The sequence below is a fragment of the Suillus discolor genome, assembly GCF_016758755.1.
Source record: "Suillus discolor strain FC423 chromosome Unknown F5147scaffold_106, whole genome shotgun sequence".
Lineage (NCBI taxonomy): Eukaryota > Fungi > Basidiomycota > Agaricomycetes > Boletales > Suillaceae > Suillus > Suillus discolor.
In genome coordinates this window covers 23,028-46,554 of record NW_024541353.1, presented here as the reverse complement: position 1 = coordinate 46,554, position 23,527 = coordinate 23,028, and the positions used below count along the sequence as shown (strand labels likewise).

The 23,527-nt window shown below is 48.1% G+C and overlaps 6 protein-coding genes across 6 annotated transcripts; 2 read left to right on the top strand and 4 right to left on the bottom strand.

Annotated features, from left to right (window-relative positions):
* Positions 1 to 1,385: 1,385 nt before the first annotated feature.
* Positions 1,386 to 2,249, bottom strand: F5147DRAFT_780414 (uncharacterized protein; the record flags this gene model as incomplete). The annotated part of the gene is made up of 1 exon (XM_041442449.1): positions 1,386 to 2,249. One exon carries the CDS (start codon positions 2,247 to 2,249, stop codon positions 1,386 to 1,388), a length of 864 nt encoding a protein of 287 aa, XP_041286107.1.
* A 543-nt stretch (positions 2,250 to 2,792) lies between these two features.
* Positions 2,793 to 4,593, bottom strand: F5147DRAFT_658243 (uncharacterized protein; the record flags this gene model as incomplete). Its single annotated transcript, XM_041434406.1, has 9 exons — positions 2,793 to 2,963; positions 3,022 to 3,100; positions 3,268 to 3,284; positions 3,332 to 3,460; positions 3,976 to 4,002; positions 4,064 to 4,089; positions 4,143 to 4,328; positions 4,405 to 4,425; positions 4,470 to 4,593. 9 exons carry the CDS (start codon positions 4,591 to 4,593, stop codon positions 2,793 to 2,795), a joined length of 780 nt encoding a protein of 259 aa, XP_041286106.1.
* Positions 4,594 to 4,857: 264 nt separating this feature from the next.
* On the top strand, positions 4,858 to 5,880 carry F5147DRAFT_725078 (uncharacterized protein). The gene is made up of 3 exons (XM_041439099.1): positions 4,858 to 5,053; positions 5,106 to 5,489; positions 5,539 to 5,880. Exons 2-3 carry the CDS (start codon positions 5,145 to 5,147, stop codon positions 5,758 to 5,760), a joined length of 567 nt encoding a protein of 188 aa, XP_041286105.1. The 5' UTR covers positions 4,858 to 5,053; positions 5,106 to 5,144; the 3' UTR covers positions 5,761 to 5,880.
* A 563-nt stretch (positions 5,881 to 6,443) lies between these two features.
* On the bottom strand, positions 6,444 to 15,483 carry F5147DRAFT_764471 (uncharacterized protein; the record flags this gene model as incomplete). Its single annotated transcript, XM_041440708.1, has 28 exons — positions 6,444 to 6,729; positions 6,784 to 6,839; positions 6,893 to 7,297; positions 7,348 to 7,611; positions 7,661 to 7,909; positions 7,968 to 8,147; positions 8,197 to 8,229; positions 8,280 to 8,471; positions 8,524 to 8,697; positions 8,752 to 8,928; positions 8,978 to 9,382; positions 9,433 to 9,678; positions 9,726 to 9,935; positions 9,985 to 10,251; positions 10,296 to 10,751; positions 10,800 to 11,063; positions 11,110 to 11,460; positions 11,513 to 11,776; positions 11,821 to 12,075; positions 12,103 to 12,282; positions 12,331 to 12,576; positions 12,622 to 14,241; positions 14,294 to 14,392; positions 14,450 to 14,751; positions 14,910 to 15,016; positions 15,070 to 15,079; positions 15,129 to 15,221; positions 15,274 to 15,483. Coding segments are annotated over 28 exons (7,599 nt in total), but the record flags the coding sequence as incomplete, so codon positions are not given.
* A 2,173-nt stretch (positions 15,484 to 17,656) lies between these two features.
* F5147DRAFT_29155 (uncharacterized protein) lies at positions 17,657 to 18,851 on the bottom strand. Its single transcript, XM_041429063.1, has 2 exons — positions 18,352 to 18,851; positions 17,657 to 18,294 (listed from the first exon to the last, which is right to left on the bottom strand). Exons 1-2 carry the CDS (start codon positions 18,808 to 18,810, stop codon positions 17,746 to 17,748), a joined length of 1,008 nt encoding a protein of 335 aa, XP_041286103.1. The 5' UTR covers positions 18,811 to 18,851; the 3' UTR covers positions 17,657 to 17,745.
* Positions 18,852 to 19,377: 526 nt separating this feature from the next.
* F5147DRAFT_764469 (uncharacterized protein) lies at positions 19,378 to 23,521 on the top strand (the record flags this gene model as incomplete). Its single annotated transcript, XM_041440707.1, has 26 exons — positions 19,378 to 19,705; positions 19,841 to 19,921; positions 19,981 to 20,006; positions 20,068 to 20,182; positions 20,229 to 20,239; positions 20,295 to 20,523; positions 20,578 to 20,609; positions 20,659 to 20,748; positions 20,810 to 20,859; positions 20,909 to 20,940; positions 20,993 to 21,018; positions 21,076 to 21,142; positions 21,199 to 21,270; positions 21,324 to 21,431; positions 21,492 to 21,551; positions 21,604 to 21,678; positions 21,733 to 21,852; positions 21,903 to 22,103; positions 22,156 to 22,245; positions 22,304 to 22,452; positions 22,502 to 22,559; positions 22,609 to 22,648; positions 22,706 to 22,841; positions 22,883 to 22,985; positions 23,042 to 23,196; positions 23,327 to 23,521. Coding segments are annotated over exons 1-26 (2,643 nt in total), but the record flags the coding sequence as incomplete, so codon positions are not given.
* Positions 23,522 to 23,527: the final 6 nt, after the last annotated feature.

Genomic DNA, 23,527 nt, shown 5'->3' with positions numbered 1-23,527 from the left:
CTTCGAACCTCCTTCCCCTGATATGTGCACCACGTCTGTTTCATATTCATGTATCACTTGAAATGCGCGTAATAGTGGCTTCCCGAACAGGAATCTCCACCCGCCTCCGCTTTCGAATACTTCGAACTCTCTGTGCATTTTGATTCCTTCTATCATGACTTTGCCTCTCCATACAGCTTTAGAGGGTACTATTGTGCTGTTCGCCATGTGTAACCGCTTCGTCGATGTTCCCCAACTTCCTAGCCTATGTTTCACTTGTTCGAATTCCGTTGCGCACATGGCATTGACCATGGCGCCCTCGTCGAAGAGTGCCTTGATTTGTATGGTTTCCCCTTGTGCTCCTTTAAGTGCGACGTGTTGTAGGAATGGTTGGCATTTACGGTGGGTCTCTTCATCGTCCGTCGAGTACAATTCAATGACATCATATTGTTCACTAGAATGGGACTGCATAGTGACATGTTCTGTACGGTTTGCATTCTCGACGGAGGTGTAGCACTTGTCCTCATGTGTCTCCTCTTGGCACACGAGGACGGATTGTTCCTTGTACTGAGGTATTATATGTGTTAGGGTTGTTTGGCTGTCCTCTACGCCAACGACCCTTGGCCTTTTCCCTGCTCCATTACATCTGGGGTGAAAATTTCTTCAAGCACATAATTAACTTGTGGCGTGGTTGCTCTATTGAATGCTCCCAGCATTCTGGTGCATATTCCCCGCCATATCATTTCGTTCTTTGGCAATTGCATGTCTGGCTGCAGTTGACACGCTGGGCTTATGTGTCCGTGCGCTCCGCACCGGAAGCACTCCCCTGAACATATTTGTGCTGTGCCTGGCATTAATGGGAATGGTGTGCTCTCTGTACTCCTTGCACCTTCTCCCCATCTCGCTGCCCACTGTCGTTGTTGTTTGTTGTAGGCCGTGTGTCCTGCATCTGTGTCTACATGGTGCGGCAAGTCATTGATACGTGCTCGTAGGAGGTCTCGTTCTTCTTGTGTAGGTGCACTTCATATTGGTCTTTGTCCTAACTGTGCTTGATTGGCTGCTGTGTAGCATACTTGCCTTCTGGCGACCTGTGCTTGCTGCATGTCGGAGTTTCCTGTCGTCATTCTTGTCTGCGACATTGTTGCTCCCATTGCTCATGTAGGGTTATTCGTTCCGAGTGTTGCTTGCTGCATTTGCAAACGTAACACTTCTACTGGATCGTTCCACTGGCTTTCTAGACATGCAATATGTGTGTTCTGCATTCTCTCTACTTCTTTCCTCTCTTTCTCACATTTTGCTTTGTCTTGCAGGATGTCCACATTGACGCTTGCAATCTCCGATAAGAATGTATTCCAATCGGCTGGTGCGGGCGTTGTGAGGTCTCGTAAGACCCACGGGAGTGCATCTCAGACCTGGTGGATCAAGACTGGTGTGTTTGCTACGCCTGCATCTTGTACCAGCGTCGTGAGTTGATTATGGAAGTGTATGTGGGACCAGGTGGTGATTTCAGCTAAGGTGAGGTGTTCTCCTACATCTTCTTCTTTCAACCGTAGTGCTAATAACTCTTTCTGATACTCAAGTTGAGTCTTTCCTGCTACGGTTATTGCTGGCCACTTTGTTTTGAAGGCTGCTTTGACGTTCCTCCACAAAGTCTTGTGCTGTGCATCAAGGTTCGTCCACCAATGGTCTGCCTGTGAGCCTGCTGAAATCAATGCTGCGAATAGTGCGACTTTGATAGCTTCATCTGCGATTTGGTTAACTAGGAAGTATGCTTCCGTGCTTCGCAGGAAGTTTTGTGCGTTCTCGCTCTCTTTCCCATGGAACAATGCGGGTAGTGGAACACCTGTCATAACGTTGACTGGCTTATTTGGCGTGGGTGGGGGGATGACAATTGGTATGAGCTTAGGAGACTGAAGGTTTGGGAAGATTAGCGTGGACGGGTCTGGCACTCCTGGTAAAGATTCTTCGTCGTCTGCTAGCTGTTGGATGACTTCGTGTTCTGACTCCTCGTGTTCTCGTTCTAGTGCTCGTTGGTTGATCTCTGGAGTGTCTAAGGGCAATGAATGTGAGGATGGAAGCATGGTATCGGAAAGTTCTAGGTTAATGGCTTTTTTCTTTGTGAAGCGCCCTTTCTTGTCTCTGGGCAGTGGTTCTCGTGGAGGATTCAGTTTGACTGCAGTTGGGGGTGTTAGCGAAAAAACCAGGTCTTTATACTGATTAAAGGCTATGCTTGGTGCGTTTTCCTCGTGTTCTGACACGAGGTGTGACATTCTCTGGATTCAGCTTGACTCTGTTGCTCTGGTTCTGCTCTATGCTCGGTGCTCGATACTCTGCTCTATGCTCTATGCTCTAAAACGGAAAGAAAAGGGAAAATTGGGACACTCTCGCTCTGTTCACCAGTTGGAGTGGGCTCTGCTAGAATGTGTGCGCTGGACTCTACAACAAAGTGATGCCTGCTACTGCTGCCGGAACTCTACCTAATGCCCTGCCTGCGCTCCAAACACCGCCAAACAACCTCTATGACCTAACCCCTCCCTAGGGGTCCCCCGCTCCAGTGTGATTCATAAATATAGATTACAAGGAAAGACTGTACAGCATGGAATGATCGCTCAATGAATGAAAGTTTATGAATCTCTCGCGTAGAGTTCTCTTACATGATACGATGTCTAGTCAATGGTGACGGTAACTGTAAAATGCGAGTAGGGCTCTCACGCAGACAACAATTCTGTCACTACGCATTCTGTTGCGATACCTGTGGCTGGACAACGGTTCTGTCAATGAGATCTGCAGATCGTCATGCAGATCGAATCATCCTAACCAACAGAGATGCCATTCACGTCTCCGCAGAGGAAGCCTGATTGATCAAGGGCCGACTCCAGACAGATAAAGAAGTGACTCGTCGCTTTGACATTTAGTGTGAGCACCGAGGAAGATGGGTCACGCGTGATGTTAAGGAAACAGCGATCTCTGGACTGCGATACCGACTGCGCTGCGAAAGGTGTTCATTAATCGAGTGTATCGCAGCTGTTTCCGTCAACTCACACGGGCGATCATATGGATGTTGAGCGTCAAATGGCGGGTTCCGTTTTGCTCGTCACGTATTTTGCAAATCGTGCGTGGCCTGCATCCATGTCTTGAGTGATCTTGCGGTCTACGAGGGACTAGAGCTGGAGTTTTGTCAGCAAAAGAGAGACTAGCGTCACACAAATCAGACAGTGCCTCGTCCTGATGGTCGCAAGGGTGTAAAACAGCGGCCTTCAGTGTGAGGGAAGGGTGGACACCACGCACAGGTGGGAAGGATAATCCTTCGAGATGTTAGTAGATGTGTATAGATGAGAAGTAGGTTACTCACCGAATGGCTTATCACCATAATCGAGCAGCTCGCCTCATGATGTTTGAAGTTTCCAAAGACCTCTCCACTGCCTAGCATTCGATCGACCCCATAGGATGCGTTGTTTTGCACTGATAATGCAGGTGACGCCTGTGGTGATCTATAAAACCATGATCAGTTCTCCCATTGTGCGGGAAAGTCTTCATGGACATTACAAGTCACAGTATCCCCTCACGCTACAAGATGAGAGGAGGCTTATGTCCGATTTCCAACGTCTCCTCGAGTCGACATTGATGAACACGTAAATGCAGGAGGAGACGTGAATATCCTTTCGGTTGATGGCTGTAGATAGAGTGTGAAGATGACGAGACAGATGGTAAGGTAATAAGGATGGACCCACCTTCAAGTCTGATATATAGGCTTTCTAAGCTACCAGAGACGATGGTGCGATGCAGGATCGAGGATGGGCTGAGTCATGGGGATGTGCTGAATGGTGGACGGAATGAGCGGGAGGGGAATATGGGGGTGAGGATGTGGGGACCATGGATGGAGTAAGGCTGAGGAGGTTGAGGATTCAGGCCATGCGGCAGCAGACCTAGATTTTCATATAAATTTAGAGTCAGCACGATAAACGCTAGTACAATGCACGAATCAAAATAACTAACCAGGATCAATAGTAATAGCAGAAGAATCTGTGCTGAATATAAGTAGACGGTCAGTTTTCAGCAAAAGTGGTCCGCCAAGGGGACACACGAGTCTCAGAGTGTCTGCTGCTAGACCTGTCACGGTATCGTCATCTACTTCATACAACTTCATAGCTAAGTTAGCCCACAAATTTGGCACATTTCGTTGAGCGGGAAGTAAGGAAGCACAGCCACCCGGTTCAGTCCGATCAATGTTGCGAAGCATCCATTCACCTTATGGAAGATCTCCAGCGATTCCTCCGAGACTGAGTCGTCCTGTTGTGTGAGCACATGATCCTTGCCGTCCGGAGCTCGCCTGCAGTGCCAATAACCATCTATAACTAGGAACATTTGACCGGCCTACTAACAGCCAAAAACACGCATTCAATCTACGCCCCCCAAAAAACTCACTGCCAGCCACCTGATTCCGATCTGTATCATCGTACCCATCTGTTATATCATAACACCCCTTCTACAGTCAACTAATGTTCCTTGATTGAACACGCTGTCCTTGACCATTCCTGTCATACGTTCCGGTGGCATGCCCGTGACTTGATACACCGCATCTCGGTCATGCTCATTCTCGCCAACACTATTCATTTTGCCATGGATCTAGAACACGCCCCTGTTAGCAGTACCGCACTTCTTGACGAAATCACTACTCCAATGCGAAAGCCACCAGTGAGAATTCCGACAGATGGCGAATGGGCGCTAAATGCATTAAAGGACATGCTTCTGTTTTGGGCCCCACGGACATGCAATCTCCGTCGTACCCTTCTAGGATTGCGTTGTGTCATTCTCACTCATACGGCTCACGGGTTGTCATGGGAGTCTTGCTATGAAATACAGGCACGTAATTATATACCCGCCAACTCCTCAATGCATTTTTCTACATTACGTCGGTGCTTGTCTCAGCATGAAACAAGAAACTTGAAAGTTCAATCTACGATAGTCTCGTCCATCAGTGGAGTTCTCCTTGAATGCAACACCAAACTCCTCATGTCCATTCTCGTTTTCCTCACATGTAAACGTCTTGAAAGACGAGTTTGCGTTTCTTCCTCTGAGAAAATGAATCATAATGAGCATCAGATCACGAATTTTTTGACACGTACATGGAAGGCATATTTTAGCATGATTTCACTGGCGAGTCCATGGTCGGGCAACATTCATGTGCGCAATCGGTTGTAGTAGTCTGGGTCAACTGTTTGTCGGTAGAGGGACAATTATTAGGTGCCGTGGTCGTGCATGCCCCGCAATCCTCTGACGGTACTGAGCAAGCAGTGTCACACGCAGACTTCTGCGTACCACATTGCTTCGTGTCAGCAGCATATGAAGTTTGGACAGTGTTTGAATCACAGGTCAGACTGCATGTGGCTGTCGGTTCTGCCTTCGTGCAATCGCCTTCTCGCACTTTCACGCCTGAGGTTCCTTCAGCGCATGGCGCAGGACAACAATCGCTTGCACACGATTTCTTGATGACGTCACTACAGGGCTTTCTGCACGAATTTTATTACAATATAAAGCCTCAAAATTTATGACACGTACGAAGGAGGTTCAGGACAGCATGATTTGGAGTCTGTGGTCGAAGTACATTTATATGCGCAATCGGTAGCAGCAATTTGTGCCAACTGTTCATCGGCCGGGGGACATTCATTAGGCGCCGCGGTTGTGCATGCCCCACAATCATCCGACGGTATTGAGCAGGTGTCCTGCGCACCGCATCGTTTCGTGTCAGCAGCAGCACATGAAGTATTATTCTCCGTCTGAGATGTGCATTGGACGGTCTTTGAATCACAGGTCACACTGCATGTGACCGTTGGTCCTGCCTTGGTGCAATCGCCTTTCACACCTGGGGTTCCTTCAACGCATGGCGCAGGACAACAATCGCTTGCACACGATTTCTTGATGACGTCACCACAGGGCTCTCTGCACGAAGTTGATTACATTATAAAGCCTCAAAATGTGTGATACGTACGAAGGAGGTCCCTTGGGTTCAGGACAGCATGGTTTGGAGTCCATGGTCGAAGTACATTTATATGCGCAATCGGTAGTAGCAGTTTGTGCTAACTGTTCATCGGCTGGGGGACAATCATTAGGCGCCGTGTTTGTGCACGCCCCACAATCATCCGACGGTATTGAGCAGGTGTGACGCGCATCACATCGTTTCGTGTCAGCAGCAGCACATGAAGTATTATTCTCCGTCTGAGATGAGCATCGGACCGTGTTTGAATCACAGGTCACACCACATGTGACTGTTGGTTGTGCCTTCGTGCAATCGCCTTCTCGCACTTTCACACCTGGGGTTCCTTCAGCGCATGGCGCAGGACAACAATCGCTTGCACACGATTTCTTGATGACGTCACCACAGGGCTCTCTGCACGAAGTTTATTACAATATAAAGCCTCAAAATGTATGACACGTACGGAGGTCCCTTAGGTTCGGGACAGCATGATTTGGAGTCCATGGTCGAAGGACAATTATATGCGCAATCGATAGCAGCAGTTTGCGTTAATTGTCCATCGGCCGGGGGACAATCATTAGGCGCCGTGTTTGTACAATCATCTGACGGTGTTGAGCAAGTGTCACACGCAGTCCCCAGCGCACCACATCGTCTCGTGTCAGCAGCACATAAAGTATTCTCTTGATTCTTCGTCTGGGATGAGCATTGGACGGTGATTGAATCACAAGTCACAGATGTGACCGTTGGTCCTGCCTTCAGGCAATGGTCTTCTACACCTAGGGTTCCTTCAGCACATGGCGCAGGACGGTCACCCTCATTCGAGACAATACCCTGGAACGTGCAATATGCCAATATATCCTCTTTGTCGTCCCTGAGTTTCGGTGTACTAGACAATTCTCAGTCGAGGGCAAGCACAACGTAGAAGTAGATACAACGTACGAGGAGCCTTGACTAGGCAGGTCTCTAGCCTCATCTCGACCGCAGGGTTCCCCGCATTCGTAAGTGGCCGAAGAAGAGGTCTGACCTGTCGTGGGCCCTTCAGGTAAAGATGAATCTGGACTATTAAAGGCTGGATTCGGTTGCTGCGTGTTCTTGGATGATGCTACGCTGAAGGGCTGTGCTGGTGTTGGATTGTTTTCTCCAGGTACTGAGAACAGGTGGACGGGGGTAGTTGTTTGCGATTGGTTGACGGGAGACTCGTTACTCCAGGAGGAAGTTTGGGCTGGCTGTTGGTAGATGTGTTCATTATCCACAGTCGACCTATAACTCGAAGTCTGCGTAGAATTCGTTGAGGTCGTGATGACCTTTGAAGAGGTAGCCACATCCCGTAGAATGTCTGGCTCACTGCAAGGATATTATTCCACTGTAAGAAGTTCGAATAGCGCACTACTTACGCGATTGACAGTTTGGACCTTATAGTAGTCGAGGACAGGGGAAATGCAGTGTCTTCGGCGTCCTTATCCATCCGCCTATCATTGTTCGCTGTCACAGTGTCTGACGTCGATCGCCCGAGCATTCCAACGCTGCAGAAATGATACGCCAAATTTTGCTCAACCTCGCTGTCCATCCTCTGTTCATGATAGTCTCCTCTGGTCACCGAAGCCTGGCGCATATAACCTGCTGATACGTCGACATTGTTGTCCTCAAATTTCGGGATGCTAGATAATTTTAGTCAAGTTAATATCACTAAGTGTAAGAACTACGTACGATGAGCTTCGACTACTATATCGGACCCTGGTCACATTACGATCAGGAGCCCCTTGTAAGGAATCACCTGCAGGAGGAGTCTGCTCCATCGCTGATGTGCCTTCAGGCACAGGTGAGCTCCAAAGATCATCAGGCGTTGTACTTGACGTATGTGTGTTCTTGACTGTGATGTTTAAGAATTGTGGAGTTGTATTGCTCTCTCCAACTTGAGGTCCGACGATACCAGATGAATATACTTGCTGTCGACCTCTGCCGAGTGTATCATCAGTAAGTGTCTTGGCGCTAGAAGAAAATGTCTAAAACTGACTGTCGTTGGGTGTGCCATTCACCGCTCTCAAGCGAGTGATGAATCCAGGTGGGTTCCGATTCGAAAGTCTTCGAAACCTTGTTGACATCTAAAGACTGGCGCTCGCATCTCGACTCTACGATAGCCTGGTGCATGCGATCAGCAGTCACACCCTCTTCATCAGCTTCATGTTTTGGAGAGCTAGCCAATCTTAGTCAAGGGTGAACGCAGTATAGTAGGAATTACACACTCTGGTAGTTCGTTGATGTCAAGTTTCCGAACGCTAGTTAACCTTAGTCGAGGACAAAAATACACAGCATAGGGAATACATACGAAAAACATTGACGAGGTTGGCACCAAGGTCCTTCTTGCACAGTGACTAGAGAACTCTGAACTCTGTTCTCAATTGAGCGATGGCTTGAGGTTCGCACGAAAGTCTTTGAAGCTACGTTGATCTTTGAGGTCTGGTGCTCTCGTCCAGACTGAATGAAATTGATTCCCGCATCCTGTGGGACACCCGGTTCACTGTAAAAGGTGTATTATAAGGAGCTCAAATTTGAATGAGGTTGTCACTTACGAAAGAGACAGCTTGCGCTCAGTGTAAGTTGATGACAGGGATGAGATGTCGCTCTTAGCGTCCTCATCTGATCGACCCCCAGCGTTGAATACTATGGCACTCTCGACGGCACTGAAATAAGGCTTCGATTTGAGCGTAACCTCACTCTCCACCTCCCGTGCATGATAGTCTCCTCTGCCCTTCAAATCAGTAACTGACATATCACTAGAAGAGAATGTCTAAACTGACTGTCGTTGGCTGTGCCATTCACTGTTCACAGGCGAGTGATAACTCCAGGTGTGCTCCGATTCGAAAGTCTTTGAAACCTCGTTGACATCAGACTGGGACTCGCATCTCAACTCCATGATGGCCTGTTGCATGCGATCTGCTGTTACACCCTCTTCGTCAACCTCATATTTTGGGGAGCTGGACAGTCTTAGCCAAGGGTGGACGCAGTATAGTAGGAACTACGTACGATGAACCTTGATTAGGCTGGTCCTTGGTCATATCTTGGCCACAAGATTCTTCGTGCGCGCTAGCGACAAGAGAATGACTCTGATATGTCGTCGATGTCAGAGATTTCGAAATTCCATTGACCGAACTCGACTCCTGCGTATTCTCAACTGCTTTGTCGATGGATGGTGGTGAATTTGAATTGTTCTGTTCCAAGGACAGGTAGACGTGGGTAGATATGGTTGATCCAGGCACGTTGCTACAAGAGAATAACTGAGCTGATCGGTACCCTTGGGTCTCAGTTGAGTAATCATAGTTCGAGGTCTGCACAAGGTCAATTGAAGCTGCGTCTACCCCAGTAGAAGACTGGTGCTCGCATCCAGACTGTATAAGATCGGCTTCCGCATCCTGTGGGATGCCCGGGTCACTGGGAGAGGTTTATCTCAATATCAGGCGCTCAAATGGTATGTCACTTACGAAGGAGACAGCGTGGCCATTTGGGACAAAGAAAACGGAGGGACATTGGTGTTCTGATTCGTTTGACCATGAATTTTCGATACCACAGTCTTCGACGTGGATCGCTCGACAATCCCGACAGGATGGGAATCTGCTGTCAAGCTGAGGTTGAACTTGCTTTCCGTCTCCAGTTCATGACGGTCGCCCTTGCTCTCCACAGCCTGGTGCACGCACTCCGATGGTTCGTTGCTGTCAATTTTCGGAGCGCTGAATAACCTTAGTCGAGGACAATAAATAGCATAGGGATTACATACGATAAGTGTTGACAAGGTTCGTCTATCGCCACATATTGAAAGCAAGGTCCTTCTTGTATAGTGACCAGAGAACTCTCGACTCTGTTCTCAATCGCGCGATGGCCCAAGGTTTGCACGGAAGTCGCCGAAGCTACGTCGATATCTGAGGAGTGGTGCTCGTGTGCAGACTGAGTGACATTGATTCCCGCATCTTGTGGGAGGCCCGATTCACTGAAAAAATATTGTTAGCAGCTCAAACTTGAACGGGATTATCACTTACGAAGAAGACAGCTTACGCTCAGCGTAAGTTGATGGCAGGTATGAAACGTTACTGTTAGCGTCCTTATCTGATCGTCCACCAGCGTCCAATACCATGGTACTCTCTGATTGCCTGACACTCTCGACGGCACTGGAATAAGATTCCGATTTGAACGTCACCTGACTCTCCACCTCCCGTGCATGATAGCCTCCTCTGCCCTCCAAACCTTGGGGCATACAATTTGTCGATACAGGCACTCTGTCGTGCTCGACATAAACATTCGCAGTACTAGATAATGTCAGTGGGGGAAACACGACGTAGGAGCTACGTACGAGAAGCTTTGAGTAGATAGATCCGCGCCTACAACAGATTGACCGCAGGATCCGCCTTTTAGGTCAATTACCGAGGAAGTCTGACCCATCATCCACATGCCTTGAGGCAACGACGAGTTCTCAAGATCATTGTATACTAGAATCGACTTCTGCGTGCTCTCGACAGCTCTGCGTGGGGCTGATGCTGGTGCTTCAATGTTCTCCGCAGTTACTAAGGACGATCGGACCAGCACAGAGGAGTCTACGTCTTCACGACTCCTGTTGAGCTTATCATCAGTAAATCGTTCCTTGCTAAAGGATAAATTTTGGGCTGACTGCCTTTGGATGTGCCCTTCACTGCTCTCAGACGAATCATGGTTGGATATCTGGTTGGAATTCTTTGAAGCTATGTTGAGGCGATGTTCGTATGCAAATTCGATATGATTAGTCCCCGAGTCCCGCGGAACATCCGATTCGCTAAAAGAGGTTTATTGGAGGGTGAAGCACTTGAATGATATCACGCACGAAGGAGACACTTTGGACCCAGGATTGACAGAGGATAGGGACAACGCGACACCGTCGGCGCTCTCATTTATCCTCTTGTCATCGTCTAATATGGCGGACTTCGACGTGTTTCCTTCGATAATCTTGACAGTACGGGAATATGATGTGAGATTTTGCTTGACCTCGCTTGCCGTCCCTTGATCATAATGGTCTTCTTTGCCCTCCATAGTTTGACGCTTGTAATCCGTGAATACATCCTCGGTCTCACTCTGAAGTTTCGGAGTGCTAGACAATCTTAGTTGAGAGTAAACATAGCGTGGGAAAGACGTACGGGGAGATTTGACTAGGCTTGTCCCTGGCTACATCTTGATCACAGGGTTCCTCGTGTCTGTTAGCAGCTAGAGAGGTACTCTCGGCTATCGTCGATGTACTTTGAGCGAAAGATGAGTTTCGAATATCGTTTGATGCTGGACTTGTCTTCTGTGTGCTCTCGACCGTGATGACTCTGGTTGAAGTATCGTTTTCCCCGTGTGCCACGGATGAATAGGCGATGACAGATGAGTCTGTGCACTCGCGATGCCTATAGAGCTCGTCATCCGAAGCTACGTTAATCTCTGAGGACTGGTGCTCGCATGCAGACTGAATGGGATTGATTCCCCCATCCTGTGGAACGTCCGGTTCACTGAAAAAGGAGTATTGTCAGTAGCTCAAACTTGAATGGGATTGTCACCTACGAAAGAGATAGCTTATGCTCAGCGTAAGTCGATGACAGGGATGAGACATCGCTGTTAGCGTCCTTATCTGACCGTCCACCAGCTTTCAATATTATGGCACTCTCTGACTGCCTGACACTCTCGACGGCAGTGGAATAAGACTCCGAGTTGAGTGTAGCCTCACTCTCCACCTCCCGTGCATGATAGCCTCCTCTGCCCTGAGGATCCTGGCGCATACAATCTGCTGATACAAGCACTCTGTCGTCGACATAAACATTCGGAGTCCTGGATAATGTCAGTGGGGCAAATACGGCGTAGAATCTACGTACGAGAAGCTTTGAGTAGGTAGTTTCGTGCCTACAATTTGACCACAGGATCGGTCTTTCAGGTCAATTACTAGGGAAGAAGTCTGACCCGTCATGCACGTGCTTTCAGCTGAAGACGAGTTCCTGAGATCATTGTATGCTAGACTCGAATTCCGCGTATTCTCGACAGCCCCGCGTGGGGCCGGTGCTAGTGTTCCAATGTTCGCCGCAGGTATCAAGGACGACTGGACCAGAACAGAGGAGTCTACTTCACGACCCCTGTTGAGCTTATCATCAGTAACTCACTCGTTCCTGAGGGATAAATTTAGGGCTGACTGTCTTTGGATGTGCTCTTCACTGCTCTTGGCCGAATCATGGCTGGATATCTGAATGGAATTCCTTGAAACTGTGTCGAGGTTCAAAGACTGGTGTTCGTATCCAGATTCAATGCGATTGATCCCCGAGTCCTGCGGAACACCCGGTTCGCTAAAGGAGGTTTATTGGAGGGTAAAGAACTGAAAGTGCATCACGTACGAAGGATACATTTTCGACCCGGGATTGGACAGGGACAATGCGACACCGTCGGCGCCCTCATTTATCGTCCTATCATCGTTCAACACCGTGGACTTCGACGTGTTTCCTTCGACAATCCTAACAGTACGGGAATATGATGTGAGATTTTGCTTAACATCGCTTTCCGTCCCTTGATCATGAGAGTCTTCTCTGCCCTCCACAGTTTGGCGCTTGCAATCCTCCCTCTCATCCACAAGTTTCGGAGTGCTAGACAATTTCAGTTGAGAGTAAACACAACATGGGAAGACGTACGGGGTAACTTGACTAGGCTTGTCCCTGGCTACGTCTTGATCGTAGAGTTCCTCGTGTCTGTTAGAAGTCAGGGAGGGACTCTCGACTATCGTCAGTGTACTTTGAATGAAAGATGAGTTTCGAATATCGTTCGATGCTGGACTTGTCTTCTGGGTGCTCTCGACCGCGACGACTCTGGTTGAACTATTGTTTTCCTCATGTGCCACGGATGCACAGACGATGACAGATGAATCTGCGCACTCGCGATGCTTATGGAGCTCGTCATCCATAACTGAGCCGTCATTACATGAGATTGTCTGGGCAGGCTGCTGTTGTGAAGGAGGCAAGCTCGGACTACACGTGACAGTCGACAATGGTGCACATTCTTCAGTTACCAGGGTTCCGCGAGAGGAAACAACCGATGTTGACTCCCCCGTGCTTATATTTTGGGATACTGCAGTAACTGCGACCCGATTCTCTTGAACGAGCTCCCGTTCAAGAGTGCTCTCCTGCACTACGCCACGACTGTGCTCCCGTTTGCTGTCTCCAGCTACTTGAGATGCAGAGGTTATGAGCGGCATAGGATGAGGCAGAAGTTTGACTTCGCTCGTCACGATCCCAGCGTTCGACGGGTTAATGGTGATTGGTGCGGGAAGCTCGCTGGCGATTACATCGCTTCCAGTACCATCACAGGTTTGCGCTTCGATGCCAAAGGTTGTTCGGGAGACAAGCTGCCAATGCTCGGAGTCGCATACATGCTCCGACTCACAGCCACACACATGCTCCGAGACAGTCGTGTTTTCGTCCTCGGATAACGTCTCGGCGGGCCTTCTTTGCACGTCATGACGTGAGTAATGAGTCGAACGTAGGTCAATACCTGTATGATCACCAACGAGAGAGTTCTGAGCTGGGGGTGAATCGGTGGATAGAAATGTAGGAGATTGTGGAACGTGACTTGGGCTATCCTTCAAGTGAGATTTCTGGTGTTGCATACCACGTTGCCATACATGCGTTTTGGCAACAGGAGATGCCCACTGATCGTACTGATCGACATGCCCGAAATCGCTCAAATTGCCAGAGATGCCGATCGTGTCTGCAGGAGGGTGTACGGGACAGTTGACCAGTTTTGACTGATGTTTGCTCGTGTCTTCGACATCATCAAGGATGCAGAGACACAGAGCAAGGGTTCCTTGGGTGCCTGCCCAAGTACCACGAGAGAAAACTGTAGATGGTTGAGACAGTGGCGAATCACTCGACACTTTGTGCGAGGAAAATGAGTAATGCGTGGGGGTGAACTGAGAGTCGTCCTTCGACGAAGGATTGAGAGTATTGGTGAATCGAGAATCAAGGACATTGCTTGCCAATGAATGGCTCGTTGCCGAAGTCGACAAGAACTGGTTTGTGTGGTGATTTACAGGCGTGGAAGGAGCGATACCAGTGTTTGAATATCTTCGACGCGGTAAGACATCCTGGGCAAAACCAGCATGTACCGATTGAGCTGGAGGTTCACGAGGTGAACTGCTATATGCACTCCGACCATCGACATTCACTACCTCGCGGAACCCTGTGATTTCAGATCCACCGAACGAACCAACTGGGGTGCCTCGCTCATTTGCTGAGTATTCAACAGCACTAGCCACGCTGTGAAAACTCCTCGTTAAAAAGTGTCTCCCAGTTGTCACCGTCAACTCACGTAGGGAGCCTGTAAGATCCTTGACTGGTGCAATCGAGATGGACTCGAGGTTTCGATGACGTTACCACACTTGGGCGGGACACCGGTGCATGCTCAGACCTGTGAGTAGCGGACGTAATGACCGTAGTAACATCAGCACTTTGTGCACTGTCGCACCGAAAAGCACCCAGTTCCGCCCTAGCGTCAAAGCTTGACTCGGCTGAACGTCTTGCCCGGGGAGGGAGTGATCGTGACCGTTCCGTTAGCTCAAGAGGAGATTTCAGGGGAACGAAAGTGTCGCGAGCTTTCAATATGTCAACATCTAAAGATTCTTTTGACGAAAGGCCATATGTAGAGTAGCTGCGGGCCCTGGTATGCGATGCGACGATGGCGGGGTCAGGATCGGGAGTCGCCGAACGCTGGTTGTTATCGACCTCGTCGTGATTATCTGCGGAATTATAGGCGTTTTCAGGAATATCCTGATGATACGTGAGAGCTTGTTCAAGACCGTGATTGATGTGATATTTTGTGATGACGGTGTCCTGGCGCATGACGCTTGTCCCAGAAGAATACGGGATCTCCCAACTCAGCCGTCCGGCGCACACGAGTACATCATACCGGGTCACCTAGGTTATACGTTCAGCAAAATTACGACTTCAAAAGTTGCGGTTACTACCGTTATTTCCAAACTTCCGTAGCTAATGATAGCACCGCTAGTGAGCTGAGGACCAGCCTTGCCCAGGACTGTTGCGGGTGACACGAATGAGCAAAATCGATGCCTGATGGAGCTGACTTACAAAATGCTCCCTGCACTCATAAGTCACAAATGATAGAGCTTTTGCATGAGAAGACTTACTTCTAGATAAGCTCGGGCTATGAAAAGAGGACCGTGACTGTCCGAGGCGAATGGAACAGCGTGAGGCGGGATAACGTTGTCTCGGACTTCAACCTGTGTCATAGTTTGATTTTGTCCGCCAGATAGAACGTAGATGATCACTCACCCAAACTAGAGGCAGTGATGAAGTTTCCTTGTCACTATCTGATCTGGCATTGATTGTTTGAGATACCGATTGGCATTTCAACTTCGGTCTGTACGGCGAGCCAGGTCTGCGAGGGAACTCGAGAGAACGGTCAGCATCAGACGTAACTGGAGGCGATCCCATCCGATACGCGGGAAAGGTCTGGAAAACATCACGATATGAATGCGACATTTCGAATGATATGATGGAAAAAACTTTGGAACTGCGAGTTGATATAGACTTAGTTCGTGTTGAACGTTTTAAGGTGCAAAGTAAGTTGAGCTCCGTCACGGTGTAAGATCAAACACCAAATCAGACCGTTGGAGATGTTGCATGTCATAGCTTGTTTGTTGCATTACGCCTGACTAGCTCACAGCGAGGCACATTTCACTGCAAGAGGTGAAAGATGGACTGCTAGACCGGTAGAAAGACGCTCGGAACTTATATGGTTACGGAAGTTGGGAACCAGTTGGCTGGAGATTCAACACCTCGTTGTAGAGTGGGTTCAGGGTGAGGTCTTAATCTCCCCTGGTCAAACCTTGATAGAAGGGAGAAAGACGACGGACGTTCCTAATTCATATCATGAGGTCAAGGGAGTTCGAAGTGAAACACACTATATATACACACCTGAAACGGAACATCAAAGCACGACGCCTAACGATACTTTGTTTCTGATGGTGTGAACCTAAGTATCAGTACTTCAGTCACGGTAGGTTGGCAAGGTGTTATTCAAGGACTAGTTGATTTGACTCGATCTTGAATTTTAATCTTGGCAAATTTGTACAGCGTAGAAGCCTGGAGCGTGCGCAGGCTTGCGCTCAATGATGGATTGATTAGTATCATGACAAGTTGGCATGTGCAATGTGCATGCCTCGAGGTCATTGCGGTATTTCAATTTTCGAAACTATACGAGTTACATAATCCAGCGCCCTCCCATCTTGTACCCATCGATGCTGAAGGGCACGCGGCTCGGGACAACAATAACCACCTTTCACCGGCACTCATGGACCTTGCAATACTATGGTTGTGGAAATTTTGGGCCGGTCAGCTGGAAATTCACCACCTCGCTGCATCCTCATTGCGCCGCCACTGTCACAAAGTCAGAGGGTTCTTGCCAGGAGGCCTGAGGCACTTTGAATCTTCGAACGATGATCAAAAATACACGTTTTAAATCCCGATTTCAACCCTACAGCAATCCCACGTGTACATTGCACTTGGACTCGTAATCAGTTTGGACTAGCATATTTGATGTTACAGGCTTCGCCACTCGACTTGTCCGTGGGCCAGGTTGGTCACAAGCTTACATTGCACTGGCAGCGCATGCTTATTTGGAGGGATAAGTTAAAGTAATTGTGGGCATCTTCGCAATTCAAGGTACATATATTTCCCAACTCGGGACCAGGAGATCCATCCCATGTTGATGATATTTAAGGCATCGCACCACCATTGAATAAAGGTATAGCAATCTGACATTTCTAACACGCCACCAGCGGGAACATCCAGTATCGTTGGAGAAGGCACCCCAACAATCTTGCAGTTTAGGGTTACAGGTGTTCATACCGCAACTGGCAGACCTCCTTCCTCGCAAGACGCTATTTTGGGGATTGCCTACCTTGCTATCCTCAGCATAGGCTCCCCGCATATACATCGCACTTGATGATAATTCCCGTTGCCCCACTGATTTCGTGATCGTTTCGAGACTGCTTTTGTTCGGCCCGTTTCTCTTGGATCGCACGTGATACTGTATATTGTTAGTACATCCTCAATGTGATTTCCGTTATACATAGATCTTACATGTTCCCGCACTTCAGTTGGCTCATCGAGTCGTGATGGACCACATGAGCCACACCCTCCAATATCAGGGACACCTTGAGCTCACGAACTTGAATTGTCTCAAACGGCCAGAAAAGTTGTAAATTAACGGTCGTGGTGTTCAGCTGTACCCGTTGAATTCCTTCGAGGCCACCGCGGGTATGAGGTGCTAGCGAGATTTACAGTAACATTAGACACAGATTATAATACAAGATAGTTCGTGAACGATGCGCCACATTAAAAGTAATCACCGTAAGCCATGCATTCATCACCGTAAACCATATCCTCATCATCGTACTGATCACTCGAAGCTCTGCACTGATCACAGACTATATCAGGATAATCGCTGTCGTCTTCTTCCTGTGCACAAAGCTTACAAATGCTCTGATCACATCTGCAGCATGTTTTCTCGTCAAGATCAGAACATGTCTCGCACAGGAGACCTCTGCAGCCCTGGCACATAAACATGATGTGCTCTCCTTCTACGCTCTTTCCGTCCCTGATGCAGTCGCGACAGGGCTCCACATGATTGCACAGCTCGCAGGTCCCGATGTATGAGCACGACGATGAACAGAAACGCCGGTGGCACCCAGGGCATGTGATAAACCGACTAGCGGAAGAAGCCTGTGACTCACAGCCACCTCAAGTCCAGTATTGACCACAGGGACAGGCGAAACTATCCTGTGTGATACAATCAGGGCACGTTGCGGTACCCACCCGAGACCAACAACGAGCATTGCAGCAGCGACGCCCATTCTTTCCGTTCTCTCGGCTATTATCCATACAGGCGATGGTCCGGCAAGACAAGGGACGCGCAGAGTGTAATCGGGTTACATCAATATTTGGTGGGGAAAGTCCGGTTCCGTCATTAGAAACTGGGCGCCCGATACACCATTGAAGCTCTGATGAACAGAACCAGCGTGCGCACATGGGACATTTGCCCAGACGCGGCAGAGAGCCTGGAAGTTCCAAACACGAGGTGCAGAATTTCGTGTTGTGATGATTGGAACACTGTACGATAGGAATGGCGGAAGAGACTTCACAGTCACCATTGGAGCAGGAGATGACCTTGCACATATTGCACGATGTCTGCCTCGCTGAACAGACAGGACAATGCAGACTGTCACCGGAGAAGTGACTCGCATCATCTTCATCAATGAAACCGTTCTCAACAAGACCACGACAAAAGGCCTGTGCTCAAGAAGGAATGAATTTTGCAACACACTTGCAACTATGTACTTTACTCGCCTGTACTCGATTTCGTTGTTCTTCTCGCTCTTTCTCAAGGCGACGGGCTGTCTCGCGGTTCTGCGCTTCTTTCGCTTCCCATCTGCCTCGGACAGTGCTCCTCACGTATTCTTTAAGTTCTCCTAGGACGGGCAGGATCTCCTGGGGTACCGGGAAACGATGGTCCTGAAATTTATCATGGACACGCATGGTGTTCAAGTTGATCATAAAATGGGTGTCCATAGCCGGCTGATGTGGTTCTCCTTCTCGAAGATTGAGGATGACAATTGATGGTTCGCGTCCAGACTCCTGTACCTGGTATGATAGGCTTAACGAGTGCCACCAGATGTCCACCGTAAATGGTGGTGGACGTTCTGGATTGATGGCAGTATAGATGCATCGCATAACTTGAACGACCTGAGGCAGCATAGGATGACCAGACGTCGGGTCCTCAAAAATGATGCTGTTCCAACCGGCCATGTTGCAATTGAGGCTAATGCGGCTTTGAGAATTGAGAACTGCATCGGAGTTTTAATTAGCCTCCCCTAAAACTTAATGGTGCGCCACTATGTTGCCGCCCACGGAACGGGTTGGCTTGGCGTTTGAAATCTTCATCCATCACATGTCCTACTTGAAATCAGAAAACTCCCAGACCAGCATGATAAGACAGTCAGACTCGCGTCAAGGTTTGGTGTCTCCCGAGTCAATGAGAGATACTCATCAGGTTCATCATCCTCAATGAGCATGTCCAATTGTCGTGAATGAGATTCATCTACAGGTCTTTGCAATGATTCTTGCTGACAAATAGAGCGCTGGTTTCCATATGTTCGAGTCGATTCGATTCTCAAGTGTGGATTTCAAGAAGCATGTGCGTCGCGTGGACGACTCGGATCAATGAGGCCTCGAGGAATTTGGTTTTTAACGTCTTTGCATCATGCAAATAGTCACGGTATCCATTACTTGTCGCGAAAGTCATGTGTGCATAACACGAGGCGGCCTTGGGCAACAATGCGGATGAAGCGCTTGGTTCCAACTTCCAACAACAAACTCCATGGAAAACCCAGTCTTGGAACAACTTGAAGGTCAAGTTCATGATCCATCCGAGACTGCTCACATATTGCCAGATGACATCCACAGGTGTTATGAGCTAATACGTGCTGCGAATCACAAACTGCAGCAGGAGTTGGAGATAGCTGATTCTAGAGGACGCGAGGATTATGACAAGGACCTGGGACGATGGAAGATAGACGCACAGAAACTCGGTGACAGTGAGCTCCAGCCAAGGAAGTTCGCGTTCATAGGAAGAACTGGAGTTGGCAAGAGTACCGCCATTAATGCGATACTAGGTGCGCCCGTATTATCAACGGCAGCTGATGTGAGTGCATGATGTCATGGTTGTTGACCCTGTCGAGCATCAAACTAATTTGAATTGACAGGGGTCAGAAGCAAATTCACCTTACCTATCTCGTTTCTGACACTTTCGTTATGCAGTGCATGTACATCCGTTCAGACGGAAGTGATCTACGAAAATTTGCCTCCTTCAGAGTGGAGGGTCAGCGTCCAATTCATTGAAGAGCATGACTGGGAAACTGTAAGTATTCATGACGTTCTGTTGGAATACAGCGGTTCACGTGCATATCTGGTACACAGACTCTATCGAACATGCTAGATGACCTGTACGTATGATTTTTCGAAAGATTCACTTCCGCATTACCATCAGCTTATCTTTGCGTGCAGAGAAGTATACCGTAACAAAGGCCCTTCGAATCACGGACGTGGTACCCACGATGATAGCGGGCCTGCGATGGAGGCATGGGAAACGTTGAAACAGGAAAGTCCTAGTTATTTTCTGGTACTATCACCTGGGGGCTGATGTTTCTGCCGGCACTACCGCACAGGTGTATCCTCAGTGAGCACTGACTTCATTCTCAATCTCGCCCTTCACAGCTCAATTCTTGCCATAGCCTTCGTACCCTATCGTTTCCCCCGCCTGAACAAGATATACATACACTTCTTGAGCATGAGGCTGTAGCGTCCAAGCTCGGAACTGAGATCTCTATATGTGGCGTAGGCTTCGACAAACTGGAATTACAGGAAAGTTGTAATTGGAAATCACAGTTTAATTCGTATCTGAACCATGCACAGCTTCGGCCGTATCTGACTTCGTACTCAAACATCGCAGCGGGGGGGCCAGTGCGTCACAAATTTTAAATCGCGGATGACTGCTGACTATTTGAGGTCCTCTAGCCGGAGTCATCTGTCTGGCATCTAGTAGACAGGTGGAGATCTCTGCAATATCCTGACCTACTTGCCTCACTTTTGTTATAGGGTTCGTATCTATGGAGCATTCGAGGTACTCGCATCCCGTGCAGTTGCGCTCGTAGACGTCCCTGGCTTTGGGGATGCAAATAAAACGAGGTTTGATGAGCAGTGTAAATATTCTCAGGATTTTGTCACACTGACAGTATGCTCGTGGCAGAACGAATCGGACCGAGGAATACCTCAAAACCGCCGAGGTTGTTGTATTAGGTTTGCCGTTTCGGACGGGCTCTCGTCTCGCGTTAATTATGTGTATCAGTTGCAGATATCAAGCGGGCAGTTGATGACCAGGTAAACTTGACAAAAATACCGGTATGACCTGACTGCTCAAATTGATTGTTAGACCATGCGCGATTACCTTAAGAAGTTGTGAGTCCCGAAGAACTTTCTAAAACTTTGTGCACACGCATCAGTTGATCACCATAGCCTGCGAACAATGATTAGAGTAGACGGAAGCATGGAGTCACTTTTAATAGTCCTTACTGGGGCAGATGTACGTCACCAGTCCTGTTTCTTTAACCGGTCTAGTTCACGTTTATCATTTGCCAGGTGCCAATTAACGAGGACCAATTACATCATCTCGATGTAAAGCAACGCAGTGTAATCCAGGAAATGTGTCAGGTGCATAAGCCAGTTCCAAGTTGATACTGACGTGCCATTCAAACATACAGCAGGCTATCGACAGACTCAGCGACAGCCTCAAAGAACTCGAGGATAGCAGCAAGAAACTCAGTGCTCCAACGTATAATAATTTCAAAGAACATATGGAGCATCAGCAGAGGGTTTGTATCCATCCATGTCAAGATCATCAATCGGTCGACCGAATTTACAAAATTACACAGAGGAATGAAATAACTAGTAAGTTGCAAACCAAGCAGGCTGACAAGAGCACATACATCGCAGTATGTATACCCGTTTTTGAGATCTTACATCTGCTCATTTGCATCACATCAGCACCAACGGGCTGCTCGTGTACGAGAGGTCTTTCTCCATCTCTATCGTCAAGTATACCACAACATCAGTAATCAGGTACTTTACTTAACTTTCGTAAGGGCATTGTAGTCAAGTCTTTCTTTGTGTTAGGATAACGCTAAAGAACCCCCTCCATTACCCGTTTTTTGTGTTGGGAGCACAGATTTCAACCAACTTTTGGGCGTGGGCGGACGCAACAAAGCTCCTTCGGTTTTTACTAACCCTGAAGATGTACCATATGTGTTGCTTGACCAGACGAATATCCTGACTGATTTTTTTAGACTGGTATACCACAATTGTGTCGGCACATCCACGACTTTGGCCGCAAAAGAGCACTTTCCGACATCAAGGCCCATATAGATCAATGTACCTTGCTACGCGCCGAAGTCAATAGTTTCTTCAAGCTTCTCTCCGCCAGGAACGATTCGATGTCAACAACCCATCAAAAAGCAGCAAGAATTGCATTGAAAAAGTTCAAACGCGTAAGTAAGATGATGTCACTTGATAGTAACATGAACTCAATAAGTGTGAAAGGTTGTCGAGGACACATGCGAGGATTCAGGAGGTAAAATCGACGACAGCATCAACGAGCTGGAGAACGCTCTTCGAGATGAAGCTGAGAATGTCTACCTCGCAATCTTTGTATGCAGCGGCCAACACTGATTGAATATTGACTGCATAGGCCGCTGACTGCAGTCTCGACATCATTACGTCGCTTGGAGTCTACCCATATCAGACCTACCGTGCTGCCATGCGCAGAGAGGGTGAATGGCAACGGATCGATCTAAATGAGGACCTCGTACGCGATATGTTGGAAGGGAGTGTTTCAAGGTTCGTCGTTTTGTAACAGTAGATCCGTTCTTCTGAATCTTCAGAGAAGGATATGGCACGAATTGTTCAATGATTCCTGGAAATCAGAACTGGAGTTGCTCATCTATGTAAGGATCATTCTTCGCCATACTGTATCATGTATTCACTTCGCTTCAGTCAATTCTGGGTCACTATCGTGCGGCGATAGGCTCTATCAGTATGTACTCATGGACTAACTGCCAGTGAAGCGATGTTGACCTTGACTGCTGTGCAGAGGACGGAGAGAAACAAAACGCAAAACCAAAGATTGCAACACGCGTTCAAGATGCCATCAAGGCAGAAGACATCTTAGATACCGCAAAACAGCGCTATTTATTTGCCATTTCGAAGATGCAAAGGCAAGGCCTCTTGTCACTATTCACCAATTTTACATATCATTATTTCGCTATAGAGAATTTGGTGGATCCTTCAAAGGATTCATTCGTAACGAGCTTAAAGCTCATTACGATCTCGTTGGAAGTGAGCGTGGCAAAGGAATGCTCCAACGAATGAAGGTGAGTACAATCATCCTGACTTTTCGTAACAAATGCTCAGGCCATTCTTGCATTAGGACATGAATGAGGAGTACTTTCGTACGGATAACGCGCAAAAACTATATTCTGGCCTTGTCGATGATGTTATGTTGGCTATTCGCTCCGCCAAAAATGCAGGGGACAGGGCGCTCGAGGAAACAATTCCTCGACTATGTGCTCACATCGAACGCAGGTTTGTCTGTAAGTTGCTTACTACTCTCAGTCTAAACAAACATCGACTGACATTCACATCAGTCATTCAGAAAAGCGATAAAATGAGCAAAGATACACGGAAGAAGATGCTGACATTCCTCGATGAACAGTACATCAAATCTCTGGCAGAGGTCACACTCATTACGGATAGGTACGAAGAGCGCGATACGACGCCGATGGAGTAATGCGCCGATGTACGGAGATTGGTTGTACTTCTTAAGACTCGGAAATCTTCTTTATGTACTTTACAGTTACTTGAGCTTGGGACATGTGTATGCACGTTCTCGGAATAACACACCTATCACTCATAT

Bases quoted from the DNA above. Each gene is read 5' to 3' on its own strand.
- F5147DRAFT_725078 (XM_041439099.1), top strand. From the start codon at position 5,145: ATGGTCGGGCAACATTCATGTGCGCAATCGGTTGTAGTAGTCTGGGTC. The intron at 5,490-5,538 runs CTGCACGAATTT...TATGACACGTAC, and splicing joins TGACGTCACTACAGGGCTTT to GAAGGAGGTTCAGGACAGCA.
- F5147DRAFT_29155 (XM_041429063.1), bottom strand. From the start codon at position 18,810: ATGGCCGGTTGGAACAGCATCATTTTTGAGGACCCGACGTCTGGTCAT. The intron at 18,295-18,351 runs GCGAGTAAAGTA...TCTTGAGCACAG, and splicing joins AACAACGAAATCGAGTACAG to GCCTTTTGTCGTGGTCTTGT.